The sequence below is a fragment of the Leptosomus discolor genome, chromosome 4, assembly GCF_034619465.1.
Source record: "Leptosomus discolor isolate bLepDis1 chromosome 4, bLepDis1.hap2, whole genome shotgun sequence".
Taxonomy (NCBI): domain Eukaryota; kingdom Metazoa; phylum Chordata; class Aves; order Leptosomiformes; family Leptosomidae; genus Leptosomus; species Leptosomus discolor.
This window is the reverse complement of record NC_141394.1, coordinates 71,686,208-71,711,792: the sequence shown is the minus strand read 5'-3', so window position 1 is coordinate 71,711,792 and position 25,585 is coordinate 71,686,208. Positions and strand designations below refer to the sequence as shown.

The window sequence follows — 25,585 nt, the reverse complement described above, 5'->3', positions numbered from 1 at the left end:
ATATGGAGAAAGACTCTATTGCAGCTATACTCTTCTTTTCTGAAAGAAATGGTTTTATGCCTCCATCTACATTTGCTTTTGACAGTTAATGAGTCAAAGGAGAACTGCTCAAAGCTGCTTGACTTATGCTAAAAAAAAGTCTTGAAAAGAACTGAGCATACACAGATTTCATCTCTCTGCCTGCACACCTTCCACTTGTTAGGGGAATATGCTGAAATGGTTGACATATTCAGTAACAAAAAGTGCAGTCTCGTTTCAGTGTCAGCCTGCCAGCAACCAGAACTACTCCTGCAGACATACACTGTGCAATGTAGGCAGTAATTACTTCTTTCAGAAAGATCCAAGGAATACAAGTGCAATCCTGCTTTTCATCCTCTTTAAAAAACTTTGGTTGTGCTCACCTACTGGGATCTGTCTTACCTCCCTTTCTCTTCAACACCCACTTGGAGCAGGAAATGCAACCTATAGGTTTCTCTGCCAAGAACATACAGATGATTCCCTGTTTTACTCTCCACAAATGTAGACACTGCTATCTGTAAAACGTCACAATGCCTGGCAGAAATTGCAAAGAGCAGCAAACTTACCCTGACCCCACAGAAGGCCTAACAATGCTCTACAGAAGAAAGTACTTCAGAGAACTAGCTGGGGCTTAAACTGTTTCTTTCCTAAAAAAGGTCAGTCCTCTATTCCTCAAAATGGTGTGAAGCTGCCAGATTCTGTTCCAGCACTTATGATTAAACATTAACATTCACTGTTTGTGGAGGAAACAGACCTAAAAAGTAATTTTTTCTTTAAGTGCACACATTTAAGAATAGTATTTCCAGCCAAAGCTGATTGCCTGCTGACAAAATTACAAAATATGTCTGGATTTTACAAAATTAAGCCCATCATCTACTGAAGAGCAGAGGTGGAGTGCTGTGATAGATGAATAATGGCAGCAAAGGTGTTCAAAGGAAACTGAACCTGCATCAAGGCTAGATCCTATATCTCAAAGAAGTTAAGAGGAAATAGCTCACTGCCTTTGCAGGGCCTTAATAAAGGATCCTCTTCTGGACCCAGAGGACAAAAGAGGTGATTTTTCCCTTTTTGCATAACACCAGAATCTGGTTGCAAATAAACGAGGCATGGAGGCAGTGGGGCTTACCGTACAGCTGCAGAGGTACCTCTACTTACCCTGTGGTCAAAGTGATGACCAAGGTGCAGATTCCAACTGTGATGCACTGAAGTATGGGTCCATGGACCTGTCTCCAGGTTGACTGTGATCAGCACTAGAACCTTCTTTCATGACCATCAAGGGCCATTTATATTGACTTAAAGTATTTCTTCTTATTATTAAAGTTAGAATCTCCCTACATGGAAGTTACTCTTTTGCCAGCTTGCTGTCCATGGAAGTTCCTCCTCCAGTTGCCCAGGAGAGGGATTGCTACTGCTTGGTTGGTTGTTCTTATGGTAGCCAACATCAACATCACCCATTTTCTTTCACTCTCGTCATAACATCCTAATCTCTTTATGATCCTTTTCAAAGCCTTAGCAGCAATAGAATATGATGCAGTATCATGAAAGAAACAAACAAAATACGGTAGTACAAACTGAAGGAACTCCCTAATTAAAACCAAAGAATAAATATTTTCTGAGGAAAGCATCAATGTTGAAACAGGGAGTGTTTCAGTCACTGAGACACCACGCAAATCAGCTTTGCAAGCTCTGTGTCAGATGCAAATTGATGCTAAATATCTGGCGGCAAAGAGCAAGAAAGATGACAAGCTCTCTTATGCAGTTAAGTTGAGCTACCAGTAATTACATGCCTGAGACACACTTTAACAAGGTAACTTCGGCTGTGCTCAGCCAGCATCTTGCCAATCACCCTTTCTTGCTGAACATCTGTAAGCAAGCTCAGTATTTTTACTGAGACACTTGGGAGTTTAGTAGTTAGCTACTCATTTAGTTTTATACTACTCTTTTGAAGGCATGAAGTTCATAAATATCTTTAAACACCTCTTCCTATTGCAATGGTCGTTTTACCTCCAAAAGTTGACTGAGTGAGAAAGAAAAATGAAAGAGTTCACAAAGGCACTTAACTGTACCATAATGACACTTCTTCACGTAAGGACTCCTAGGAGATACTAATTTGTACCACTGTGAAGCATTTTCCTGGTTTGTTGTTTTGGTCACTACAGGTACCGAGATCCCAAGTAGCCTTTGAAAAGGAAAGACTGTTACATTTCTCTCTATTTACCAGGAGGTATCAGGACAATTTAGGACCTTCTAACTTAGCAGGAGAGTTGGCAAAAACTGCCCTTCTTTTCCCATCCACTGCAAGACCTAGAACACCACAGGTTGTTTTAGAAAAGAAAGCAACATTTCAAAGGGGAAAAAAAAAAGACTTGCATCATTACTTAAATACTCAACTTCTTAATGATAATTTGCATTTCAGATTGCCAAAAAATGACTTGAAATAATCTGGTCTCTTTCATCTAATCAGGGCAATTATCAAAATAACACCACTTACTTGTAATCTACTTCAGTTACTTCACTTAGGCAGTTATATTCACACAAAAGAAAGATCCTAGAGAGAAGTAAATGCAGGCTATCTTTTCAAGGGAAAAACACAGGAATACCCTGGAAGAATGATGGACGAACCAATCGCCTACAACGTCTAACGAAATGCAACGCAGCCACCAGCCCACTTTCCCCAGCGCTGAGGACGCAGCCCCAGGACTCACTGAAGTCGGGGACCGGCAGTTGCTGCCGGAGTTGTCTCCCTGCAGCTTTTTCACTTTCCCCACCTGCTGGCCATACTGGAAAGCAGCACAGCGCCAATATATTCGGTAATATGAAAATATCTGACTCCAGAGATTCTGCCCTCACACCGAGAAGATCCCACAGGCCGTTAATGAAGTTTCTCTGTATTTTTCTACTGTTAAAGTTAGATCGGGATCTATGACGGGACATCCGAGTAAAACAACAACGAAAGAGAGGGCAAAAATACCTGATCATTAAAGCTTTTCAAAAAACCAGAAGACTTCTCTCATTGGAAAGCATTCTTTATCTGCTTAGATTCCAAATACAAGAAAGAATATGACTGCTGGGCTAAACTCAATATTTATGTTCACAGCCTTATCAGATCATTGATAACAAGTGATGTGTTCACTATGGGATTTAAAGTCTCTGAAACAATCTGACAAAACAAACATTAAATAAAATAGAAGGGGGAAAAAAAAGAGCAAAATTATTATGTCTATGCTGCTCCACAGTATAACAGAGATAAGGCCAGCATTGCTTGTACTGGATGGATTTCCTCATGATGCACCAAAGGCCAGTGAAGATACCATGGTGCTGCAGAGTAAAAGCATTGCCCCTGGGAAGGCTACACATTCAAAGAAAATTAAAAAAGCACGTACTGGCAAAAGGCAGGCAACTTGAAAACTCTGTTCTCTCAATATTTTGAACCTAAGAAAGGGCAAACAATTTTTCCTTCCTCTCAGTTCCACGTTTATTCATTGGATTAAACTCTCTATTAGCACGAAGCCTACAATCCAAAGCAAAAAGACTCTGACTCCACAGCTGCTGTATCTCTGTGTACAGCCCACTCAATAACAATTAGCAGTAAGGACAGTTTCCTTATTGCTGCTACAGCAAAGCAATTCCCAAAGGTTTCAAAATTCAGGGCAGGCTTTCCGGGGGAAGATTGTTTTGATTTGGGATCGAGTGTCTGGCTAGCTGTCAGACAAGACGACTGACTGGCAGCTGGAACGAGGGTGCTTTCACAGCGGGGCTTGCGCACTCAGCTTCAGCCGCCGACGCGTGCCCCTTGGGCCTGCACAGCACCACGTACCTGGGCAGGGCTGGATACGCAGCTTTGGGCTGTAGCACCGAGAAACTGATGCAGAGGGATCCGCTGATCTCTGAACAAAAATTTGCCATAGTGGTCCTGCCGCCCAGGAACCCGAAGCTACGCTCACCCATTTAGAGCTGCTGAAACCTGTTAACAAAACTGCAGAGGGAAGAGAGCAGCTGGGTTGCAATTGCTAAGCAGATTTTATCTGGCAGTATTGTAGTAGCACCCAGTTAAAGTGGCTTAAAGCAGTGCTTGTAAGAAGACAGTAAACAAGACTAAAACAGCTATTAATTTCTACCTAATAAATATGAACATTAAGTTATAATACAAATGAAATGCATAAACTTAGCAGGTCCAAATAGCAGTGTTCACTAAAAACTACTCACAACATGCAAAGGCCAGTCATGAAACCATTGCCATGTATAAACAGTGCTGCTGCAACGGGCTTCTGCAGGAGGAAATGCACCAACACCCCAGAGGAAAATCTTAAGATGTCACTCACAGGTCCAGCACGAAAAATAAGGAGAAAAAGGTAACTGTGAAAGGTATTACTTGTGGTAACAGGTCAGCATTACACTCTGGGTGAACTCCCAATTAATTGCAATTTTTGTAGGAAAATACTCTTTCAATTATGTAACAGATGTTACCAGCAATAACAAAACAAAACCTCTGGTTTCAGTTGATGCCACACGTTTACACACTTTAGCGGACACCTGTCTCAGTATTTGTTTTAGCTGTCTCTTGGTAGGACTGTTACAGATTTTATATTTCATCTCTGTTGATTCTGAAACACTTGCCATTACAATGCCTTAAGCAAAGCTATTGATTGCTCACTCTTGCCTACTTTACACAGCTGAAGCTAGATTCCAGCTCATAAAAACATGCTAAGATCACTAAAGAGAAATTATCATTTAAAACTGAATCTGAACACACAAGTCCCAAAACCCATAAGAAGCAGCCTAACTTTATCACAAAGCATACCTAGAGGCCTACATTTGCTGTCAGACGAGCTGTAAGACTTCCTCTAGGAATTGCTCTAATAACTTATAACATGAAGTAGTGACGGTAATATCATAAACAGACAACCCAAATGGTACATACACAGCAAATTTTTCTGATTTGAAATGTGCCAGAAAATAGACTGCTCTGAAGCTATATATAGATATTCCATAAGTAAAAACATTGTCTTGTGATTTTTTTTTTTTTTTTTTTTTAGTTTTAGGGATCTGATGAAAAACTAAACTAGAATTCAGTCCGTTACTGAGGTTTAAGGGAGAACATAAACACTGACTTTTTTTTTGGTGTGTTCTTAATTTAGAATAACTCTGTAGACTTAATGAAACTGTAGCTCATCTACAGATGGAAACACAAAATCTCTAAATCTGACATTTCTGATTGCAATCTGACATCTAACTTGTCTTTATATTCTCACTCTTATGAGGCATCTTCAACAGCAAGTATTTTCTCTCTATAAAATAGGCTTCAAATTAAGCCAAATTAGCTAATGGGTAGCAATACTAATAAACTAAGAAGTAAAATGACAGTCACCTGAACAATTGGGACTTTATGACTGAACCCCTTATGGAGCAAGAGCTTTTTTATCAAGAGCAAAACTGACTGGAACTCGGTACAGTACTTCATCCACTGCCAAAGCTGAATATTGCATTAATGCCACATTAAGACCGTGAATCACAGAGAAAGCAACAAGATACAGAATTTAGATAAAGTAGAGCTATTTTATGCCTTCAGCAGTTACCTTCACATTTAAATGCAGAATTATATAAGGCTGGCATTTGGATGCAAAAATGTTCTCTTCACACTTCTCCAAACAACAGGGAAGTTTCTGTAATTGCAGGAGATTTGCTGGCTGGCTTGGCACCTGCAGCGATGCCAAACAGGAAGGGGAACAGCCACCATGCATCTGTGCCAGATCTGTTCAGAAACAAAGTCTATACAGAGGAGGCAGTGCACTACAGTACTATACTATGCCAATCTAGTTACCATAGCTTTGCACAAATAATAAAAAAGTAGTTTTAAAACAAATTCACTACTTTTGTTGTGCATATTTTGTGAGTTCAGTAAGTCAAGCAGCTATTTTATTCCACATTTATTGGAAAAAACCCCAAAATACAACCAACCTTCTTCCAGCTTCTTAACCCTGAGATCCTGCAAGCCCATCTGAGGGGCTCCACAGGTGAACTCCAACTCAGGAAGGCAGCCATTTCATGTCAAACACATCCTACCCCAAGGTGAATCATTAGGGAAGACACCAATGACTGGAAAAGAAGTGAAAGTCTGTTTTGGTTCTTTGCACCATCTGGAAACAATCTCGATCCGGAGATAGCATAAACTTAATTTCACAGGGGCCTCCTCCTCCTCCTCAAACATATCAGTATGTTTACTACAGTAAATAAGCATCTTGGGGAACTCTTCCTACTCTACACGTAGCCAGACAAAGGCCAACTAAGGCAACATCATCACTTGTACATCCAAGTTTATACAATTCCACAGCTTTTCTCAACTCCTGATCCTTCAATAAGCTAAATAGTGCTGTAAGAATTTTAGAAAAATAACTGCACTGTCACCTGTGGTCCCTTACTGTGCTGCCCTGCTCCATAGGAGCTGCAGTTTACCTGGCTTATGCTATTCTTTCCCTTAGGCCAATAACCTTAACTGAACTGCACCCAGAATGTGATTCACCTGAGGGTATCTCTTCTTTTTAAAATGTGTAAATTCTGTAATGACTGTAACACAGCACTGATTGGGGCAAAATTCAGCACATGGTATCCAGCACTGCAGACACGAGCCAGCAAAGACTCAGAGCCCACCACAGCCCCTCTTACAGGCAGATCAGGTAGCTGTACCACGTGTCATATTGGATAATGTTGCACGTGATCCACAAGAAAGAGGTTGCCGCAATTATCAGGGTCTTTGTTATGTAGCAAGAGCTGCTTCTTCCAGGATCAGAAGGGAAATGTAACTGGAGAAAGGGGAACATGCAACATTTCAGTCAGTTCTTTCTCCCACCCTGTCAGTAGACTCAGACCTTGCTTCCTCTGCATGCAATGACTGCAACCTGTTGGCTCAAACTTAGGGTGTGAAAAAAGTGACTTTGAAACTGTTCTGAAAAGTGATTCTAACGTCATCTTTAATTTTTCCTCTGCTTTATCTTCAATTATTCTCTTCCTTTGTTCTTCAGATTCCTTGAGCTCTTACCAGTTCTCACATGGCGTCTTCACTCTCACCCCTAGACTTTTTCATCCTGCAATCAGTTTCTGTATCGTTGCTCTCACCTCCACTTTTTTCTTTAGTAATTTTTTTTTTTTTTTTAAATCTTACCCTTTATTCAATAGGATTTAAAACCAAAGTCTTGTCTCAGTAGATCAGAGCAGAGTTTCCACACTATCAGTGTACACAAGCTAGGCCAGAATCAACACAATTCCTTGTCTTGGAGCTTGTACAACAAACACTGAACTTTACAAGTACATTGAAGTAGACAAATATACTAGTTCAATGACTGTCACTGAGTAGTAACTGGGATTTCTCCTAGGTTCATAGTATCACAGAATCATTTACGTTGGAAAAGACCTTTAAGATCATCGAGTCCAACCGTTAACACTGCCAAGTTCACCACTAAACCATGTCCCTAAGCATCACATCTACACATCTTTTAAATACCCCCAGCTATGCCTCCACCATTTCCCTGGGCAGCCTGTTCCAGCGCTTGACAACCCTTTTAGTGAATAAATTCTTCCTAATGTCCAATCTAAACCTCCCCTGGCACAACTTGAGGCTGTTTCCTCTTGTCCTGTCCCTTGTTATTTAGGAGAAGAGACCAACACCCACCTCGCTACAACCTCCTTTCAGATAGCTGCAGAGAGGAATACTCTTCTCCAGACCAAACAACCTGTTCCCTCAGCTGCTCCTCATAAGACTTGTGCTCTAGACCCTTCAACGAGCTTCACTGCCCTTCTCTGGATGCATATTTAACTTTAAAAGTGAAACCTTTCAAAGAAAACAACAGTCTACCAAAAAAATCATAACCTGCTCAAGGTGCTAAGACATTCTTTCGTTATCCGATAAGCAGAAACCCTACCATTCCAATATTATTAAATACATTTTCTACTGTGACTCTTTAATTTAAAAAAAGAGGAAAAAGACAACTTGGCCTACACAGCCCTAAAAACCTACAACTACATGTGAAGGCTTCCACAATACTTTCCCAGAAAGTTACTCTTAAAGCCAACACTCATTTTGAATCAGTACAAAAAGGAAGGAAAGGAGGACTAGGGTGTGACCAAGAAAAGAAGGCTAACAGATAGTATTACTCCATAGCAACATGGAGAGGAAGCTGTCAGGTCCGGCAAGAATGAAATCTCTCCAATTTCTGACTCCCAAGAGCCACTGTGAATCATAAGAAACCATAAATCCTACTGAAAAATTTGGAACACAACAGCTAATTTTCACGTTTTGAAATGCTGCACCATGTACATCTGATCTGATAAGGGATCATGAAGAATGTCCTAGGAAATGAAGCTTTTAAACTTTTCTACTCACACACATGCATGTTGGACAAGCCATGACAAAATACAAAAGTATATACATATATACTTTACTATACCTTTTCCATGTCAATAAAAAAGTTCAACAATTAAAAATAGAGGAGAACTTGGAAACTAACTGGAAAGTTAGATGCATAGAAATGGGGAAAACCCCTCCATATTGTACAGATATTTATGCACTAGGCAGTCCCAAAGTCAGTCAGAGATTCAGTTATGTACACAAGCTTAAACGTAAATGCCAGCATTTTATTGCTGTATATGTTTTTTCTTTTTAATAATCTGAGACTGCCTTAGCTCCTCAGTCCCATGAGCATACGGGCAAGACTCAGAAGGCAAAGAACAACCATCAGGATGATGAATGAAAAACCAACAGAGACGTGTTTTAAACGCTTCAGCTGAAAGGCGTCGTTTCACTTCAGGCTTAGTTTCCCTTGATGACTTCTCTTTTCTCCAGTCACGAATATGAACTCTCCCATTTAGAACTAAGATTTAAAAACAAACAAAAACGCAGCTGTTAATAGACAGCCATGGGACTTATACTGGAAAAAATGCATAGTGACATTCTGTGAATAAAATACATATTCCACAAATGGATCACTCAGGCAAAACCAAATGCGCCATTTGTATAGAAATAGAAAGAGGAGCACAGCAAACCAAGATAACATAGACAAGGTCTAAAGAAGAATGGATTGATTTCCCTGTGAGATGTTTTAGTGCTGAATAGTTTGAGGCACCTTTGTATCATCTTTGTAGAGGTTTGTTTGTTTGTTTTAAATATAGCAGTTAGGATCATTTAGACTAAAATCCTCTGAATTTAGATTGCTAGTTCTAAGAAGTTCCAGCTTCAAGAACTGTAATCCTTCCTGTGTTCAAAACTTTATTACTCCGCATTTAAAATGTGATTGCCAGCAAAAATCTAGTCAATCTTCTATTTTCATTACACAGAAAAGCACAAAAATACCCAAAAATACACTGCACCAAAGAGAGGACAAGTCTAATGCTTCATACGAATCAACAGTGAATTATCATTGATTAGTAAAGAACTGGCACTTTTTAAATTTAAATTAATTTGCTGTGTTAGGACCATAAACTGCACACACACATTTGTGAACCTCTGTCTACTCCTTAAATGTGTAAACAAAACGGAATAAATGGAAGTTAATAAGAGAAAGAAAAAGGTAGATGGAAAACAATGGTGAAAATGAGGAGGGAAGAATCTGCGACTTCTAAGTTGCCATGCTCTATTTTCATATTCTGCTTCAATCATACCTGCTGCATCAGACACTTGCTGCTTGGCATAGTTAACTGATACCATTCTGCATTCTGATAATCACTATTCAAAAGGTAACAAGTCCAGTGAAATCTCAATATTACACATTCAGGCCTGGATGAATTCATGCCTCCAGGTTCCCTTCTACACGAATAGATCTGAATTCGTACAAAGCCGACCCGGAGGTGGGTTCAGCAGAGCTTTAATATCTCTCTCAAAAGATGAAGAAAAATGAGCAGATATAGTGCTATTTATGATCAAGCATATTTTTTTCTAGAAAATCAGTCCTGTGTTGACAAGATGCCTCATCAAAAGAAACTGTCACAGATCAGTTACTCCAAGCCCCTTTTCTTTGTGTGTGTGTGTGCGTGTGTGTGCATGTATCCATCTGTTTTCCGTGTCTTTAAAAGAAAAACACTTCAGTAAAGATGACAAAAGAGCTATCTAGCCATGTTCTTCTCTGTGGCATGAGCAATGTCCTTCCAGACCACCCGCTGACAAAAGTCCCTTGTTATGGTGACATGCTACTGTAGGAAAGAATCAAATGGTCTCTACTGAAGCCCCAGGGAGTTTCCGTGTAAATTACTGAGAAAGATCTGGCCTTATTCCTAGTCTTTCTTCAGAGCTAATCTGCAGACAGCACCCATGCCAAATTAAAGTACTCGTTCCATGTAACAGGTTGTAAATCTATTCCAACTACCCCTAACGACAGGGAATCAAATTTGGACCCACAATGAATGCAGTGTGACCATGTCTTTTCAACAGATGGTAATTCAAAAGGATTCCAGTATGGCTTCACTCTTTTTTTTGTAATTGCCAAGCGTACAGAAATCCTTAGTGGATGCTAAACCTGGCTAAGTTAACCACTGGCAGCAACTAGGTTGCTTACTCAGTATTATTTGCCACGGATTAATTGATCAACATTTCACACCTGATGTAGAACAGTTGGGACATAAGTTCACACACTTCGAAATCTGAAGCAGCCTTAATACTGATAAAACCTTGAAGATCCTGTATAACTGCCAAGGTAGGCCTTACTTTTGCAAAACTCCATGCTGACAAAAAAAAAAAACAAATGCAAAAAACCCCACAGAAAACACGTCACCACCACACCGCAATAGAAAGAAACCCCAAAAAACAGCTATCAGCAAACCCAGCCAACCACAGAAACTTGCTACTGGGTTCCTTCTGCCCTACTACCACAAGTCATATAAACACATCAAGCCTCACAGTTACAGGTTCTTATGGAGACTAGTTTCATTTTGTATCGGCATTAACCCTGTGGGGCTTGGTAAGGCCAGACTATGTTTCAGTTAATGCTTTAGTGAACTTGCTCTGTCTCTGATGGCCCCAAAATCATCAATACTTTATAGGAAAAGTAAAACTGCTTAAAGTCAAATAGCATCAAATTGGCCTTTTAACTAGAGAGTTGTCTTTTCAGATACATTTGGTCTAGAACACTTTGCTGATAGACATCTTACCAATCTCATTCAAAAGAGTTTTACTAACAGGATCTTGGAGTACTGGGCACATAAAGAACATTCCGTTTTCCACAAAGGTATAGAAAGCAGTTAAAAAACCCCACCACCATAGTAATTTTTCAGTTCAGTTTAAGTGCGTATAGAGGAGAAAAAATAGATGATTAAAGAAAAAAAAACACCAAACCACCTTCTTTACCTTCGAATACTTGATGATTGTTCTTGAGTAGTGTCTGCAGACCTCCATACTCACTCTTTAGCCTTTTTAAAGTCTCTTTATTTAAGTGTTCTGCTACTTCCTTCAAGGAAAGGCTTTCTGCAATAAACAGTGGTGTAGCTATTAAAAATGCTATAAAATGAACAGCTATATAAAATTAACAGCAACTTCTATTCTTTTTCTTCCTAAGACTAAATTACATATATAGAAGTTAAATTTTCTTAGGATTTTATAAGTTAATGATTATAAGTAGAATCTATTCTAAGTGTAAAGGGGAAAAAACCCCACACCAATTTCAAAATATTCTTTTATGCCTTATTTGCATCCCAGTGTGTCAGTAAAACATAGCAGAAAAAGAAGCCTTTGATTACTACGGAACTGTTCTTTCTACTTCCTAAAACCTATTTCACTTACTAAATCTGCAAACATGTAAATTCATTAGAAAAGACATCCTCTTCCAGCAAAAGCAAAAGATAATGTAAAAGAAAGACAATCTCACCTCCTTGATTCCAGATATTTGTATTTCCACTATGCGTATTAGAACATGACTTTTGGGGGGCTGCATTTAACAGCAAGTTTGCCACACTGAGAACCACCCCATCTACAAAATCCCGAGGGAGCGAAGCACAATTTCTGATTTGTTCTACTTTTTCTCTGGGTTGAAATCCAGGCATCCAAATCGTACCAGCAGTCTCAGTCTCATTTTCAGAAAGTTCTGAGCCTGCTTCTTTGCATACACCATCACAGTGATCCTTACGATCAAATCCAACTCTTCTGTCACGCATGACCACAGCACAGGTCTGACGATTATTAATATACTGTGTTATCTGCTTGTCAATCAGAGCACGTTCTGTAGGTGGATAGGTCCTATTTTTTCCAATAAGGCTCACCTATTTTAGTAAAAACAGGTAAATCACTATTTACACAGAGAACCATACTTACATACAGCCCCCCAAACTCCACATGTCTTATGCAGGCTTCTAAATCTACCTACAGGAGATATCCATTCAAACTCAATGCTCATTAACATCTGAGGGCCTTTTAATTTTAGTTTTTGAATATTGGTTGCCACAGAAGAAATCCAGGAAATCAAACCACAATCCAGCACGCCATACAAGCACAGAGCAGGACTGCTCCCAACCCTCAGATTATTTACAAAATTAAATCTGGACACCTCTTCCTACTCTGAGAACATTTCACTTTGAATTTCACAGGACATGAGAAACAACAAAATTAAGTACAAAGAAGCAACACAGGGCAGCTGGAAAAATTAAGGCAAAAAATGAGTTTTATAAGTTTTCCATCCTATAGGGTGGCATAAGAAATAACCATAAAACCTTCCATTCTTTCTTGTCTTTAGGATTGTACCTATGACAAAGAGCAAAACACCAAAGAAAACAATGAGTATTTTTAGTCTCTCTTCAGAGCATATTGTCTCAAGTAATGCATAGTCTGATCTTACAACAATAATAACGAACAAAAAAATAATAATGAACAAACATTCATATGCTTCAGACAGCTAGCAGCTTTAAAAAAAAAAAAAAAAAAAAAGACACAATCCAAAATTACCCTTTTTGTTGATGGAATTCTAAGGCAATCTTCTTCCACGTGAAAGCCGCATACCAACCCCACATGAGCAACAAAATCAAGATATTCTCTGTACTGAGTTTTCTTGCTTTGTGTTCGGCTGTATTTTCCATGGAAATCAAAGAAGCAACATGGCAGCACAAAGTAGCAACACGAATAGGAAGACCTACAAGAAGGATAATGAACCACTGAATGGAAAGTTATTTTAGGGAACACACAAATTTAACAACCCATCAGACACAAGCAATAATGGAAATTTTTATTAAGTTACAGAGCTTCGTAGAATAATATTTATAGGTTACTCTTTCAGTATCTATTAGCATAATCAGAAATACTGTTTCACAAAGTGCTCTAGCAAATTACTGTGCCAATTTGGTTTGCAGGACTAAATCTGCAGGTACTAAACTTGCATCAGGTTCTGAAGAGCACAACAGTTCAAGCAAAGGCAGAACCAATGGCAATTTTATCCTCAAAACAATAGATTCACATCCAAAAATTAAAAATCAGTTCTGGTTTTTGAACTTCAAAAGCAAAATGCTGTACTAAATTCTATGAGAAGGTAAATACTGCATCTGTGCTTCTCCACAGGAAGAGAAACATTTGGTAAAAATAATCAATTGGCACCAAAAGCCAAGTCCTGCAAGGACAGCAGGTGTGGCTGCAAAAGAGACAGTCTACACCAAGTCCACATAGGTAACGATGTTTGGGATAGGGCTGGTTTTTGGGTCCTGTTTTTTTAATTCCTCCCCTCCCACTCCCCTCCCTCAACAAATACCTAGCTGCCATTACAGGTATCCACGGTGTTAATTCATCTGAATGGTTTCCTATGAGCCAGTCAGTGTCTGGAAAGAGATGACTGTCACCTGGCATGATTGTAGACTCCTGAAAAACCAAACAATACATCAAGTGAATTTTATTACAGGTTTCTTGAAATTATTTTTATTTGTTAATCAAGCACTTAGCAACAATGTGAAATCATACAAGTAGACAAATACAGGGTGAATGAGAACCACAGACACCAATAATGTTTTCCTCAGTCTGCACTTTCGCCAGGTAGTAATTTTTTTATAGCTACAAAGAAGTAATTTAGCAAGCTACCCACAAAACACTGGTCAGACAAAGAGGAAAATAACAATTCTGATAAAGATATCTGGCACCCTAAACATTTGTAAACAAGTAACATATATTGGATTATGATTTCTTGCCATTCTCCTTCTGTCACATGTATGTCTGGACTCAATTTTTCAGAAAGCCACTTAATTTGCTATGTCTTGCAGTCCTAGGACTCACAGCAATTTATCAGAACACAGTTTCACTACTTTCACTTTCACTATCTTCTTTCACAGGCTCTTCCCAAATCAAATCCTAATATAGAGAACACCACTCTTCACAGCCTATCATTCATGTATAATAAACCTAATCCAGCCTAACACCTTCCCTCTTGTCTATGTTGCCATTCCATCCACTTCCAAGTTGTGTGAAGACCACCTTATGATACATGCAAAATCAGGAGCAAAAATAGGAAACAACAGGTCAGAGAAAGAAGGCTGCTTTGGTGGCCTTCAGAACAGTAATTTTGTCTCATTGACATTCAATACATACGGATCGAAGAGACATCAGCACAGAAGTCTTCCCACTGCAATATTGACTCATGGAATAGTTATTACTCTCAAGAATACCTTATCCTGATATTCTTAAAAAAAAACCAAAACAAACAAACAAAAAAACCAACACAAAAATAGAACAGAAACAAAACAACCCCACAAAAAACAACCACCAAATAGGATGAATTCTTTATACAGGTTAAATTTTAAAAGCTCTAGAATACCTTTGATGTTTGTCTCTCACACACATTTTCTTACCTTAAACTAAGTTCAGCAAAGAAAGTACTTAGAGATGTTGATACTACAGAAGTATGTACTTTTCTCCAAAATCCTATGAATCTTAAAATTGGGCAGATTTGAAAAAAAAGTTTTAAATTTGAATCTCCATAGACCTTCAGGAAAAGCCCTGAAAATGATGCCCATACTCTCTTTTTAAATACAAAATGCATGTTTTATGAGCTCAAAATTCACATATATATGCAAAGTAGTATCCATATAGGAAACAAAAAACCCAAACAAACCACTTACAAGGGAATTTCAGAAATCTTGGACTACCTCTACTACATCCCAACTCCCCTCTTCAGAAAGCACCATGCTGTTAAGTGTTTAAGCACCAGTACGGTGTGTTATTTTTCACTTTAAATACATCTTTGGCCATTTTTAGTTATGCATATACTTTTCTAGTACTATAATAAATTCTGTTTTAGCAGGTTAGTAGACGTTAAACCAAGTGTCTGATAAATGTTTCCTTCCGGTTGATCAAACATGTTAGTCCTACATTACATTTGAGTTTTGATCATTCAATTTAGGCCTAGCATGAATTATCAGTGCCACACTCCACATTTTGACAGTCACCTATAATCACCATGTCTGGCAGCAGTTTGGCAACGCAGAGTGCCACCTGTTACGTTTATTTATATCGTTAGGATTGGCACTGAATGTCACAGATGGCAACATTCACCCTGCAACTCATGTTTTAAGAAGAGATCAAATAAAATTAGCTTCGAGGGTAATAAAAGGCTGTGAGCAGGTGCTTTCTCCTTCTGTGGCTCCTGCGGCTACAGGAGCCCTGCAAAATAATTTCACCCTTTCTGTTCATTATCTAACTACTTCCCACATAAATTAGTGCTTTCCTTATACGCATATTTTGGATATTTTTATTGTTTCTGTCTGGCTTTTTCAAGTGTTCTCTGTGAATTCTTCTTTTGATTTTCTTTTTGTACAAAAGACAAACAAAACCCAGCTTTTTATATTTTGTTCCCTCACGCTGCAGAGGGGGACAGTGGATGCTCAGAAGTTTCCCCTGTGTTTTTCACATCAACATGAGGAAAAACTTCTTTACTCTGAGAGTGACAGAGCACTGGAACAGGCTGCCCCAGGAGGTAGCAGAGTCTCCTTCTCCAGAGATATTCAAAACCTGCCTGGGCATGTTCCTGTGCAACCTGCTCTAAGTGAACCTGCTTTAGTAAGGGTTTTGGACTAGATGATCTCCAGAGGTCCTTTCCAACCCCCACCAGTCTGTGATTCTGCAAGAAATCTGGGAAACAACAGCCAGACCCTAATATGACATGAATGTACAAAATTCAAAAAGATTTCCACAATACAGACACGTGGGCAGAAAAAGGAATATGTAACATGAAGCAAAAGAGAAGATGCTGTTTGGTATGATCAGAAGTGACTTAATATAGTACAACAGGAATGAAGAAGCATCACAGCTCGATGTTTTGTATTGCTTCTTGAAGCCTTTCCGTAAGATCTGGTTGCAGATTGCAGCAAGGGAACCTGGCAGTTTTGGCAATGCGTACCCAAAACGGCAGGGTGGCAAAGAGAAAGCTGCACAAGGCTGTGAACGCTCCGCCTCGCATCTGTGAAAACTGCTGCTCTTTTGTTGATTTAATGTAAGTTGTTAGCAAAGATATGCTGAATTAACTTTTAAACAAAACTACTAGAGAATAACTACAGGTGGGAAATTCTTTCAACTATTGGAGGCTGATAATTTTTGAGAGAACAGAGTGAGAAATTTTAGGAGTCTAGAGAACAAGAAACCAGCAACATCTCACCTCCAGAGGGCAACTGTTCATCAGTGCCACACTAACAAGTATCAGACTAAGAGCAGCTGGAGTTAAAGTAAATGTTCCTGTGCTCAAATTGTTCCTGATCTCACAAAAATGCTGATGTGGAGCTTGAAATATAATCCCTCTTTCAGATTCCTTTTCTGTTCATTTTTTTGAAGGCTATTATTGCAATTATTTACCACAAGGTCAGTACAGCAGAGGATCAGATCCTCTGAGGTTCAACAACAGTTTTGTCCCCAAAACAGCACAAAGCACCAGGAGGCCAGAAGCACTTTCAAGAATAAGCTACTCACAGCTTTGGATACTAATATCTTTTATGAGGTACAGTGGTACAGACAAAGCTGCTTACTATTGATCTTCCAGTAAAATCAAAGATTGTTTCATGGCGCACATGTCTGTACATGCAGTAGGAAATTATGCTGGTCTTCTCTGCTGAAAAAAAATCAGCAAGTTGCAAATACACAGGGGTATGATACAGTACTGCTCTCATAATTCCCTTTACAACTTACTTTACAGTCCCACAATACATATGGGTGGCATCACACCAAACCCACAGACACTTCAGAGGACTGTCTGTAACCCGGAATGTTTGATTACATTTGCATCAACCTGAATCAATGAACAAATGAATAAAGTTACAAATCAGTAAGACTGACATACATTTGCATAATACCTCTAAATGAGTTTCTGGTCCGTACATGTCCCATATTTTTCTTCTCCTCACATCAATTCCTCTCCCTGAATGCTGAAATATTTGAACAACAAAAAGCATCATTTTTTAGCACTACTTTTAGCAGAAATCGACAAACAGGCTCACTAAATGTACGTATTAATGCTGATTACTTCATTCATGCTAAAATTTAGACACATAATGAAACAGCTTCACCATTTCAGGCAGAAGTTGAATATTTTTAATCCCTTCTTTCCCTTCTAAATTTGATGGGAGAGACTAAGAGACATTAAGAACATACCTCCTTCGAAATTGTACCTAGGCACACCTATTGAGACCACTCTTGAAAACCAGGATCTTTTACAAAAGTAAAAGCAGCGGTATTGGTTTTCGTTTGTTTGTTTTTAAAACATCAAACCTTTCACAAGGCAAGTATTACTGTAGCACTCACAGGGCTCAGAGAGGAGTGCTATTCTAAGCAGTTCTTGCTGGAGAACCACCTTTCAACTACTGAAGTCAATTAGGCTGCAGAAGCCCAAACGCACTTTTCCCTCTGTGAACTGATGGGAAGAGGAAATAGGACTGGAAACTAAAGCGAGAAATAAAGAATGAAAAGTAATAGTACTCGAACTTCTTGAACTTCAAGAACCCTGTGCAGAACTAACTAAAAAAGTCTCAAAACTGTCACACATGATTTTCACACACATGACAGTCAACAATGTTTGTCAGTGCCACAGCAGCGACGACCTAATGATGTTCAGAAAGAAACCCTAATGCTAACCCTACAGGGAAAACAGCATCTTTTACTAGATCAAATTTTTCTGGCCACACAGGAGAATTTGGGAGTTTTTCTACCCCCAACAACATCTATTGATCTAATAGGAGATACTAATTTCTTCTACAAATTTTACCATGTTCTCCCAAAATGGGAAAATACTATTTTCTGAAACAGACTGACCCACCTTCACTGGGTTTTGTTCAACCTCACTGACTTTTTGTTGTTGTTGTTTCAGAAACTATGCTTCAAGAAACTGAATTTCTGCTGTTCCCACACTCCCAAAAGCACAGTATGTTGTTAGAGATTTTCACAATTAACAAATCCCAGGATTGTTTTTAAAGATACAGAAAAACATTTTCAGTACATAACAAGCAGAATCCAATTTTGATAAAACGAAGTTAAAGAAAAATGTCTTGTGAGAGAGAACCTCTATGTTAAGATTCCCCATTCTTTTTTGCTCTGTCTACAGCATAACTAAATTACACCATTACTTTTTCTTTTCCCTCTTCGTTTCTTACCTCAGAACAATAGCTTTTAATTGAAATTAATTCCACTAATAAAAATTGATAAATGAGTGAAATAGTTCTAAAGCTCTGCTAGGATTTTCTCCTGGTAACTGAAAAAATCCTATTTTAGTGACACGAATTAACTGAATTTTGGCTATTTGCATGCCAGATAAAAGGAAAGCATAACAAGAATACTGATTATTTCTATTCTTTAATTATTATTTTTAAAAAAGCACTCTATTTACCCCTTCATTGTTTAGAATGTGAACCAGTAGACCATTTCCACAGCCAAGATCTACAAATGACTGTTTCTTGGTCAATCCTTTTTCCTTTCTCTCTTCTTCCCAAAGAATCTATGACAAGACAAGAAAAAAAAATATTTTAGACTTCTGCTCTCAATTTTCCCTGTAACAAAGCAGCAAAGGTTATCGGAAATCAAAGGAGAAATCTGGGAAAGAATGTAGAGGAGACAGAAGACATTCACTGTACTCACAAAGAAAATAACTTGAGAGGAGGAAAGAAAACAACCAAAAAAAGACCAAAACTGTTTACAGAGAGGGGCAGGAATGATGTTGCAAAATACCAATCATTCTCTAAGTGCTAAGCACAACCTTCACTCCCTTCTGAGTCACTGAAAGTTGAAATTAACGAAGGCTATACAACCCTGGGCTAGACTGAGCATAAATGCAAAATAAACTGCTAAAACAAAGCTTGCCAGAGATTAACGGAGGAAACAAAGGAAGTAGGAAGTGGACAGTGTCTCTGCAAATAACACCATGGAAGCATTTATATCCACTGTATTAAAGAAATAATTAGTCTCAGTGCTGAAAATAAAAAACCAAAGTGTTCTTGGTAATCAGTTTGCTATATATAGGTACATGTAACATCACCTTCTACTGAACAAAGTGCCACTTACCTAGCAACAGTCAGCTGCCCCAAATTCTACATCAGCTAAAGGCACTCCAAAGGTTTTAACCCAATTCAATTAAAAAATGCAACAACTATAAATTAAAAATATTGATTGTTTTTACATAGGTTCTATCATTAGGAAATAGAACCCTACAGAATATTATTAGGCAAAGCAGTTCCCTACCAGCAAGTAAGTGGCAATTGCAACATCTTCATAAACGAACTTCTCAGGATCTGTCACTTCAGGCCACACCTTCAGGGGAAAAAAAAAATAAATTATTTCTGCACCATCTGAAATTACTTCAAAAAGTGCTCAGTTAGAGAGATCTGGATACTCATCCACGTCAGTAGGTTTCTGCATTTACAAATTTTGCATTTTAACCTCATTACAAATATGCACAAAGAATATAAATACAGACTGCTCGGTTTTGTGGGCCACACAAAAGAATCACGACAAAGAATGTCTGCTGTCATCTCACCAATAAAGTTTACAAGAACATTACGGCTCCATATGTGCAGGTCGTAACAAGTAAACTGCTGCATCTGTTCTGCACAGGAGCACGCATCCTTTTGCTAAACTCTCTCAGAAGAAAAATGCTTATGTTATTCCTGCTACGTGCAACATTGATAACATGAGCACTTGTAAATTTATTTTCACAACATAACAGGCATAGAATTATCCTGGCACAACTTCAAAATTTGAAGTAGGAAGACAGAAAGTGGAAGTACTATCCCTATTTTGTAAATCAGGTATTGAAACAAAGGTTAAAATGCTCAACACTACACTAAGCCTACAGCAGAGCTAACAACTGAATGATTACCTTACCAGCAAGTCCAATTTTCCTCTCATATATATCCTTCTATTAGTATAGAAATATCAATAGTAAGGCTTTTCAACATGTTCACAATATGTTTTACAAAATTTCATTTCATTTCCTCATTTTTTTTTGCTTGTAGCTAGAGTCTGGTCTGTAAGGATATAAGCATTACTTAAGATGATCGCTGCCATTTTTTGGGATCCCCAGTATAAAACAATATTACAGCACTGCTCCTCTAACTCAAACACATATTAATATACCATATAAATTTAAGAAGAGGAGTAGGAAATTTCACCTACTTGCTAATGAGTGCTGTTTCCAGACTCTTTCAGGTTTTGGTGAAGGAGTTGTTTTATTTATGCCTTCTAGTGTGAATGACTTTTAGTATTTGCGTACACTGATCCACTGCTTATCAGAATGGAGACATTCTGGAAAATACCAAAGTCTTCCAAATATTTAGTGTGAATTTGGCTCCAAATCTTCTTTTCCAGTTCAATTCTTCCAAATATTAAATTGGTTTTTTCCCCACGTGCACAGAAAAAACACAACCCCAAAACACAAAACCATAAAACATACATTCCATTAAATTGCTTCTGTTATTATAAAAAGATTTTAGTGAAAGAAGCAGTTTCACTAAACAAACAACAAAAAACATAGGAAAGCATATTACTACTGCATTTATTGCTAAACTTACCTTTACCATCTCTTTGTATTTTTCTTTAAGGTCTTGATAAACCTTGCTGTATTTTGCTACAGAAATGAGTGAGAGTGTACTTTTAAACTCACTCGGCTTTTGCTCCACAGACCATTTAGCCAATTTGGACAAAAGTTCATTTCCAAGCCACGCTAGTTTGGGGTATGCAATTCCATCTGCAAACCAGTCTTCTGGAAATGGAGCTACAATAGACACAGACCTTTAAAAATAAAATTGAAACTTTGTATATACACAGTGTATTTCATTATTTCAGCTACCTCAAAGAGAAAACAATTATAAAGTGGAGAGAATCAGCAGATCAAACAGAAGTGTAACAGTAGACTGGAGAACAAGGAAGTATGTAACACACAAAACCAGAAGGAAAACAAAACAGTTAAGTTACTGAATAATGGAACAGTCTCCCCTGAATCTTGTTAGACAGCTCATTATCCGCCAATTCAAACACCATACACGAGAGTTCATGCTGCATTTAACACAGTGACTGAGGACTTGCATATGATGAACAACCTGATTTAGCAAGCTACCCAATGGCTAGTAAAAGTGAATTCATGAAATTCATGAAAACAACAGGAAAATTTAGAAGGAAAATGTATCAGTTGGCATATTTCATTATTTCATCACCTAACTTTTGACTGAAGCTCAGTAGGTTCACAGCAATTCCAGTTTGACCCTCAACCTTACTAGCACCCACAGAACCTGACCTCTCTCACAGGCACAGCTAGTTCCTCATGATCACAACACACATACTTTTTCTAGACCACACACACCTACAGTCAATATATACATTCAAAGTTGAAACAGATTTGGTTTGGGTATTGTAGATGTTTCTTTTAACTGAACACTATGCACTAAGATCACATCACTGCTGTCATTTACTAACCAAGCAGGAAACGACACAAACCAAATCGCCAAGATACCAATACTGAAACATGGTGTGATCCTTGCAATAACAGGCTTTCCTTCCTCTCTCACTCCCAGCACTTACCATTCCTCATCTTTTATGTGTCTAAGTTGAATTTGGTAAATATTGCACTTTTTAATCTGGTATTTTCCTTCACTGGTTTCCTCCAAAGGCAGAAAGGTCACAGTTCCATTGTAAACATCTGAAAAAGATATGTAAACAGTGATATATTATTCCATGGTGCAAACCATCCTGCTTAGCACCAAAATAAACTTTTGTCTCCTTACTATGTTAAGTGCAAACTAGTGAGGCAAGATCTAGGACAACACAGAAAGAACCACAATGCTAAGAACAGATCCATTTCTGGGTACGCCTAACATCTTAAACTACAGAACTGTTTGAATTCTCAAAATTTAGCAATCTGCTGCATGACGTTTCAAAATATCTAAGGCTGACCAGTAAGACTATCCATTTTCTCTAATCATAACTATTTCAATAAAGTAAAAGCTAGACAACAAGATCTTTTTAGCACAAAACTGCTGCGTTCCCTTACCCCACAGTAAACTCAGAGTCCTGGGAAGCACATTCCAAATTAACAGACATATCGCCCCAGTATTAGATAAACAATCAGTGCAATATTAAAAAATAATCAATAATATTATTAGTATCTATCAATGTTGCCATGTCCAAACACAGGATCTATTGTGCGATTATCATTAAGTATTGCCACACTTCCCTTTTAGCATCATGCAGCTTTCCCACTTAAGAGTTCCTGGACGAAGCACTGCAGAAAAACACACTATCCAACCCTAAATTAGTATCTCACAACTCTGAAGGGAGACTGCCTGAGAAGACCTGGTTTTGGGTGAAGGCACATGTATTCTGTTAACATATTATGTTTAGCAACCACACTACTGATCTTAATGGTACCTATCACCTGTGGCATACAAAATTTATGTCCAGTGGCAGTTTCCAAACACTAGAGGTTTTGCAAGAGTTGAGATGGGCTGACAAATAGCTGCCAAGGCACTGGAGTGCCTCTACCATATTGCAAGAAGATATTCTGCAACTTTCGTCATGGTTCATTCTCTAATATCAATCATGCATGTACCATAATTAACTCCTACAGAAGTAAAAACAGAGAGAGGCACTTAGAAGTAAAAAGGCAACTGCAGCAAAAAAACGAATGGCACGATAATGCCTAGTACTCACACGCTGATTTTTTTAAAATCTTCTTATTCCCTATATCCTTCCTATAAAGTGACACTAAAAGCATTTACTATATTCCTTGTGGCATATGATATGTATGCATTATTTATAAACCAATCCAAAAAACCTTTTTAGCTACTGTTTATCTAGGGCATGAATAACTTCAGAATAACTTATTAAATTCTCCATTTTTGAAAAGTTTTTCTATTACCATCAAAACAAACATTCCGACAACTGCAAATCTTCAAACTAAGAATGCTAGATTGGCTAAGTAATCAAATTTCAATGGACTACAAAAATGTTCTCAGTGGGACAGGTAAGAATAATTAGTAACAGAGCAAACATCATGTCTTGCTATCTCAGCCCATCTTTAGCCAATCCCCTCTCTCATATTTCAAAACATTCTAATTAAAAAAAATAATCTCCTAGGCTTTTTCTTACAGATAGGCTCTCTAGATGTAGCTCAGGAACATCTTTCTCTTAACATCAAAAGGAAAAATAAATCAAAACTGCAACAATATAATCAAAATGTTTGATTATTTCTATAATCAAAAATATATATTTTTTTAAGGCATCATACTTTTTCTGAAGGCATCAGGGGCCATATGAGCATCCTAAGTCAGCTGTCCCCCATAAATGACTATAGGTCTCTCTGAATTGTAAATTTAATTGTTTCTGGTATTCTGATTCTTTTCAAGACATTAGAATTTAATCACACATCCAACACTTTTTCCAAAATTTACCTAAGAAAGATGCCAACCTCTACCCTATATGTTTCTTTATATTAGGATTTACTGCAGTATATTACCATTATACAATGTTAAAAAAAAAAAAAAAAAAAAAGGCAAACCACAACAAACCAAGTTGAGCTTCATTTTTAAGCAATATTAAATATTAAGAAAGTCGGCACAAACAGTTCAACTTGGCCAGGCAGGTGCCACAGCTGCCTACTCTTTTCCATTAACTCTGCCTTTTCAAAGGCTACCGTCCCTCCTTACAAGCCCCCAACTAGGTCTGCACCACAGGCAGCGTCTCTGTGCTGGCAGCTTACTCATGACAGGAGCTTGCACGAGGACGACAGTCCTTCTTGCCTCTTCTTTTTAAGGACGACACAAAGATAAGCCATTTTCTATGCCTCCTCCCCCGGCTTCCCTAAATGCCTCGCCCCTCTCGGCAGCCCCTTGCACAGGACACACCATCTCTTCCCCTGCTGTGCTTTCCCAAGGTTGAAGCGGGAGTTGTTTAAGCCAGAGTCCTACAGGTGTTTGACCTCTGTATTTCAACTGCTCACACTTCCTCGCCCAAGAACAACAAAAAAAGATACAGGATAAAAATCTAAGCACACAATAAGGACAAAACACCATCCGCACTCCCACCAGTAGGAAACAAAATGCGTTATTTTGCGAGGCAATCTAAAATGGGACAGGCCTTCCACAGCCACAGCGCCGCCCAAACGCCGGGCTCCCGCCGCCCGCCCCGCAGGGGCTGGGGCCCGGCATCCCGCCCCCTCTCACCTTGGACCGCCAGCTCCTTCGGCGGCGGGGCGGGCGGGCCGCTGGGCCGCCCCCGGGGCAGCAGCGTCCTCAGCACGGCGCGGAGCTCGGAGCGGCGGCCCGGCCCGCCCCAGGGCGTGAGCGGCGGCGGCAGGCGCCCGTAGCCCGCCGGCAGCTGGCCGCGCACCTCCCTCCAGAGCCGGCCTAGCTCTGCAGCCCCGACGCACGACGCTGGTCCCTCCTGCCCCCCGCCGCTCCCACCCCCCGACACGGCGGCGAAAGGGGGTGATGCTTCCCCGCCCTCCTCGAGCGGCACCGGCCCCTCGGCCTCGATGGCGGCGCCGCACAGCCGCCTGTTGGCCACCTGCGGCTTCTCCAACCAGACCCGCACGGCCGCCCAGAAGCCCTGAGGCAGCGCGGCGCCGCCATCCCGCACCGCCGCCCTCCCCACCAGCCCCATGGCCGCAGCCGCAGCCGCCGCCGCCGCGCAGGGGGAGGAGGCGGAGCGCGTCGCAGGCTGCTCCCGTCAGTTCCTGAGGCGGGGACGGCGGCGGCCGCAGGTAGGTACCGCGTCCCTTCGCCCCGCGCCGGCTTCGAAGCCCTGAGCGCGGCAGCCGGCGCCTCGCGGCGGGCGGGAAGCGGCGCCTGCCGGCCCTCCGCGGGGGGCCGCCCCTGCCGCCCCGCGGGGCGCGGTGAGAAACTGCTGCGGGGCCGTGCTGCGGCGGCAAACACCGGTACCCTCAGCTCCCAGCAGCGAGCGTAGGCTGGGGGGGGTTAGCGTGGTGATCGCTTTTGGCTGAGGGGGGTGGCTGTCGTTGTGACAGCCGCCGCGGTACCTCAGCGTAGGAACGCCTCGCTGAAAGCGGGCTCGTAACTGAGGACGCTGACTGAGAGCCTGACAGGCCCCCAGCTCTTCAAGGAAACACATCTCAGTATATCTTTTGTAAGTAAAACC

At 39.8% G+C, this 25,585-nt stretch overlaps 1 protein-coding gene across 1 annotated transcript; it reads right to left on the bottom strand.

The window, feature by feature from the left end:
• Nucleotides 1-8,587: 8,587 nt before the first annotated feature.
• Nucleotides 8,588-25,090, bottom strand: TRMT44 (tRNA methyltransferase 44 homolog). The gene is made up of 11 exons (XM_086464256.1): nt 24,652-25,090; nt 22,013-22,130; nt 21,007-21,226; nt 19,679-19,747; nt 18,831-18,938; nt 17,305-17,376; nt 13,728-13,834; nt 12,935-13,118; nt 11,865-12,255; nt 11,348-11,464; nt 8,588-8,882 (listed from the first exon to the last, which is right to left on the bottom strand). The coding sequence occupies exons 1-11, from the start codon at nt 25,088-25,090 to the stop codon at nt 8,647-8,649; spliced, it is 2,061 nt and encodes a 686-aa protein (XP_086320382.1). The 3' UTR covers nt 8,588-8,646.
• Nucleotides 25,091-25,585: the final 495 nt, after the last annotated feature.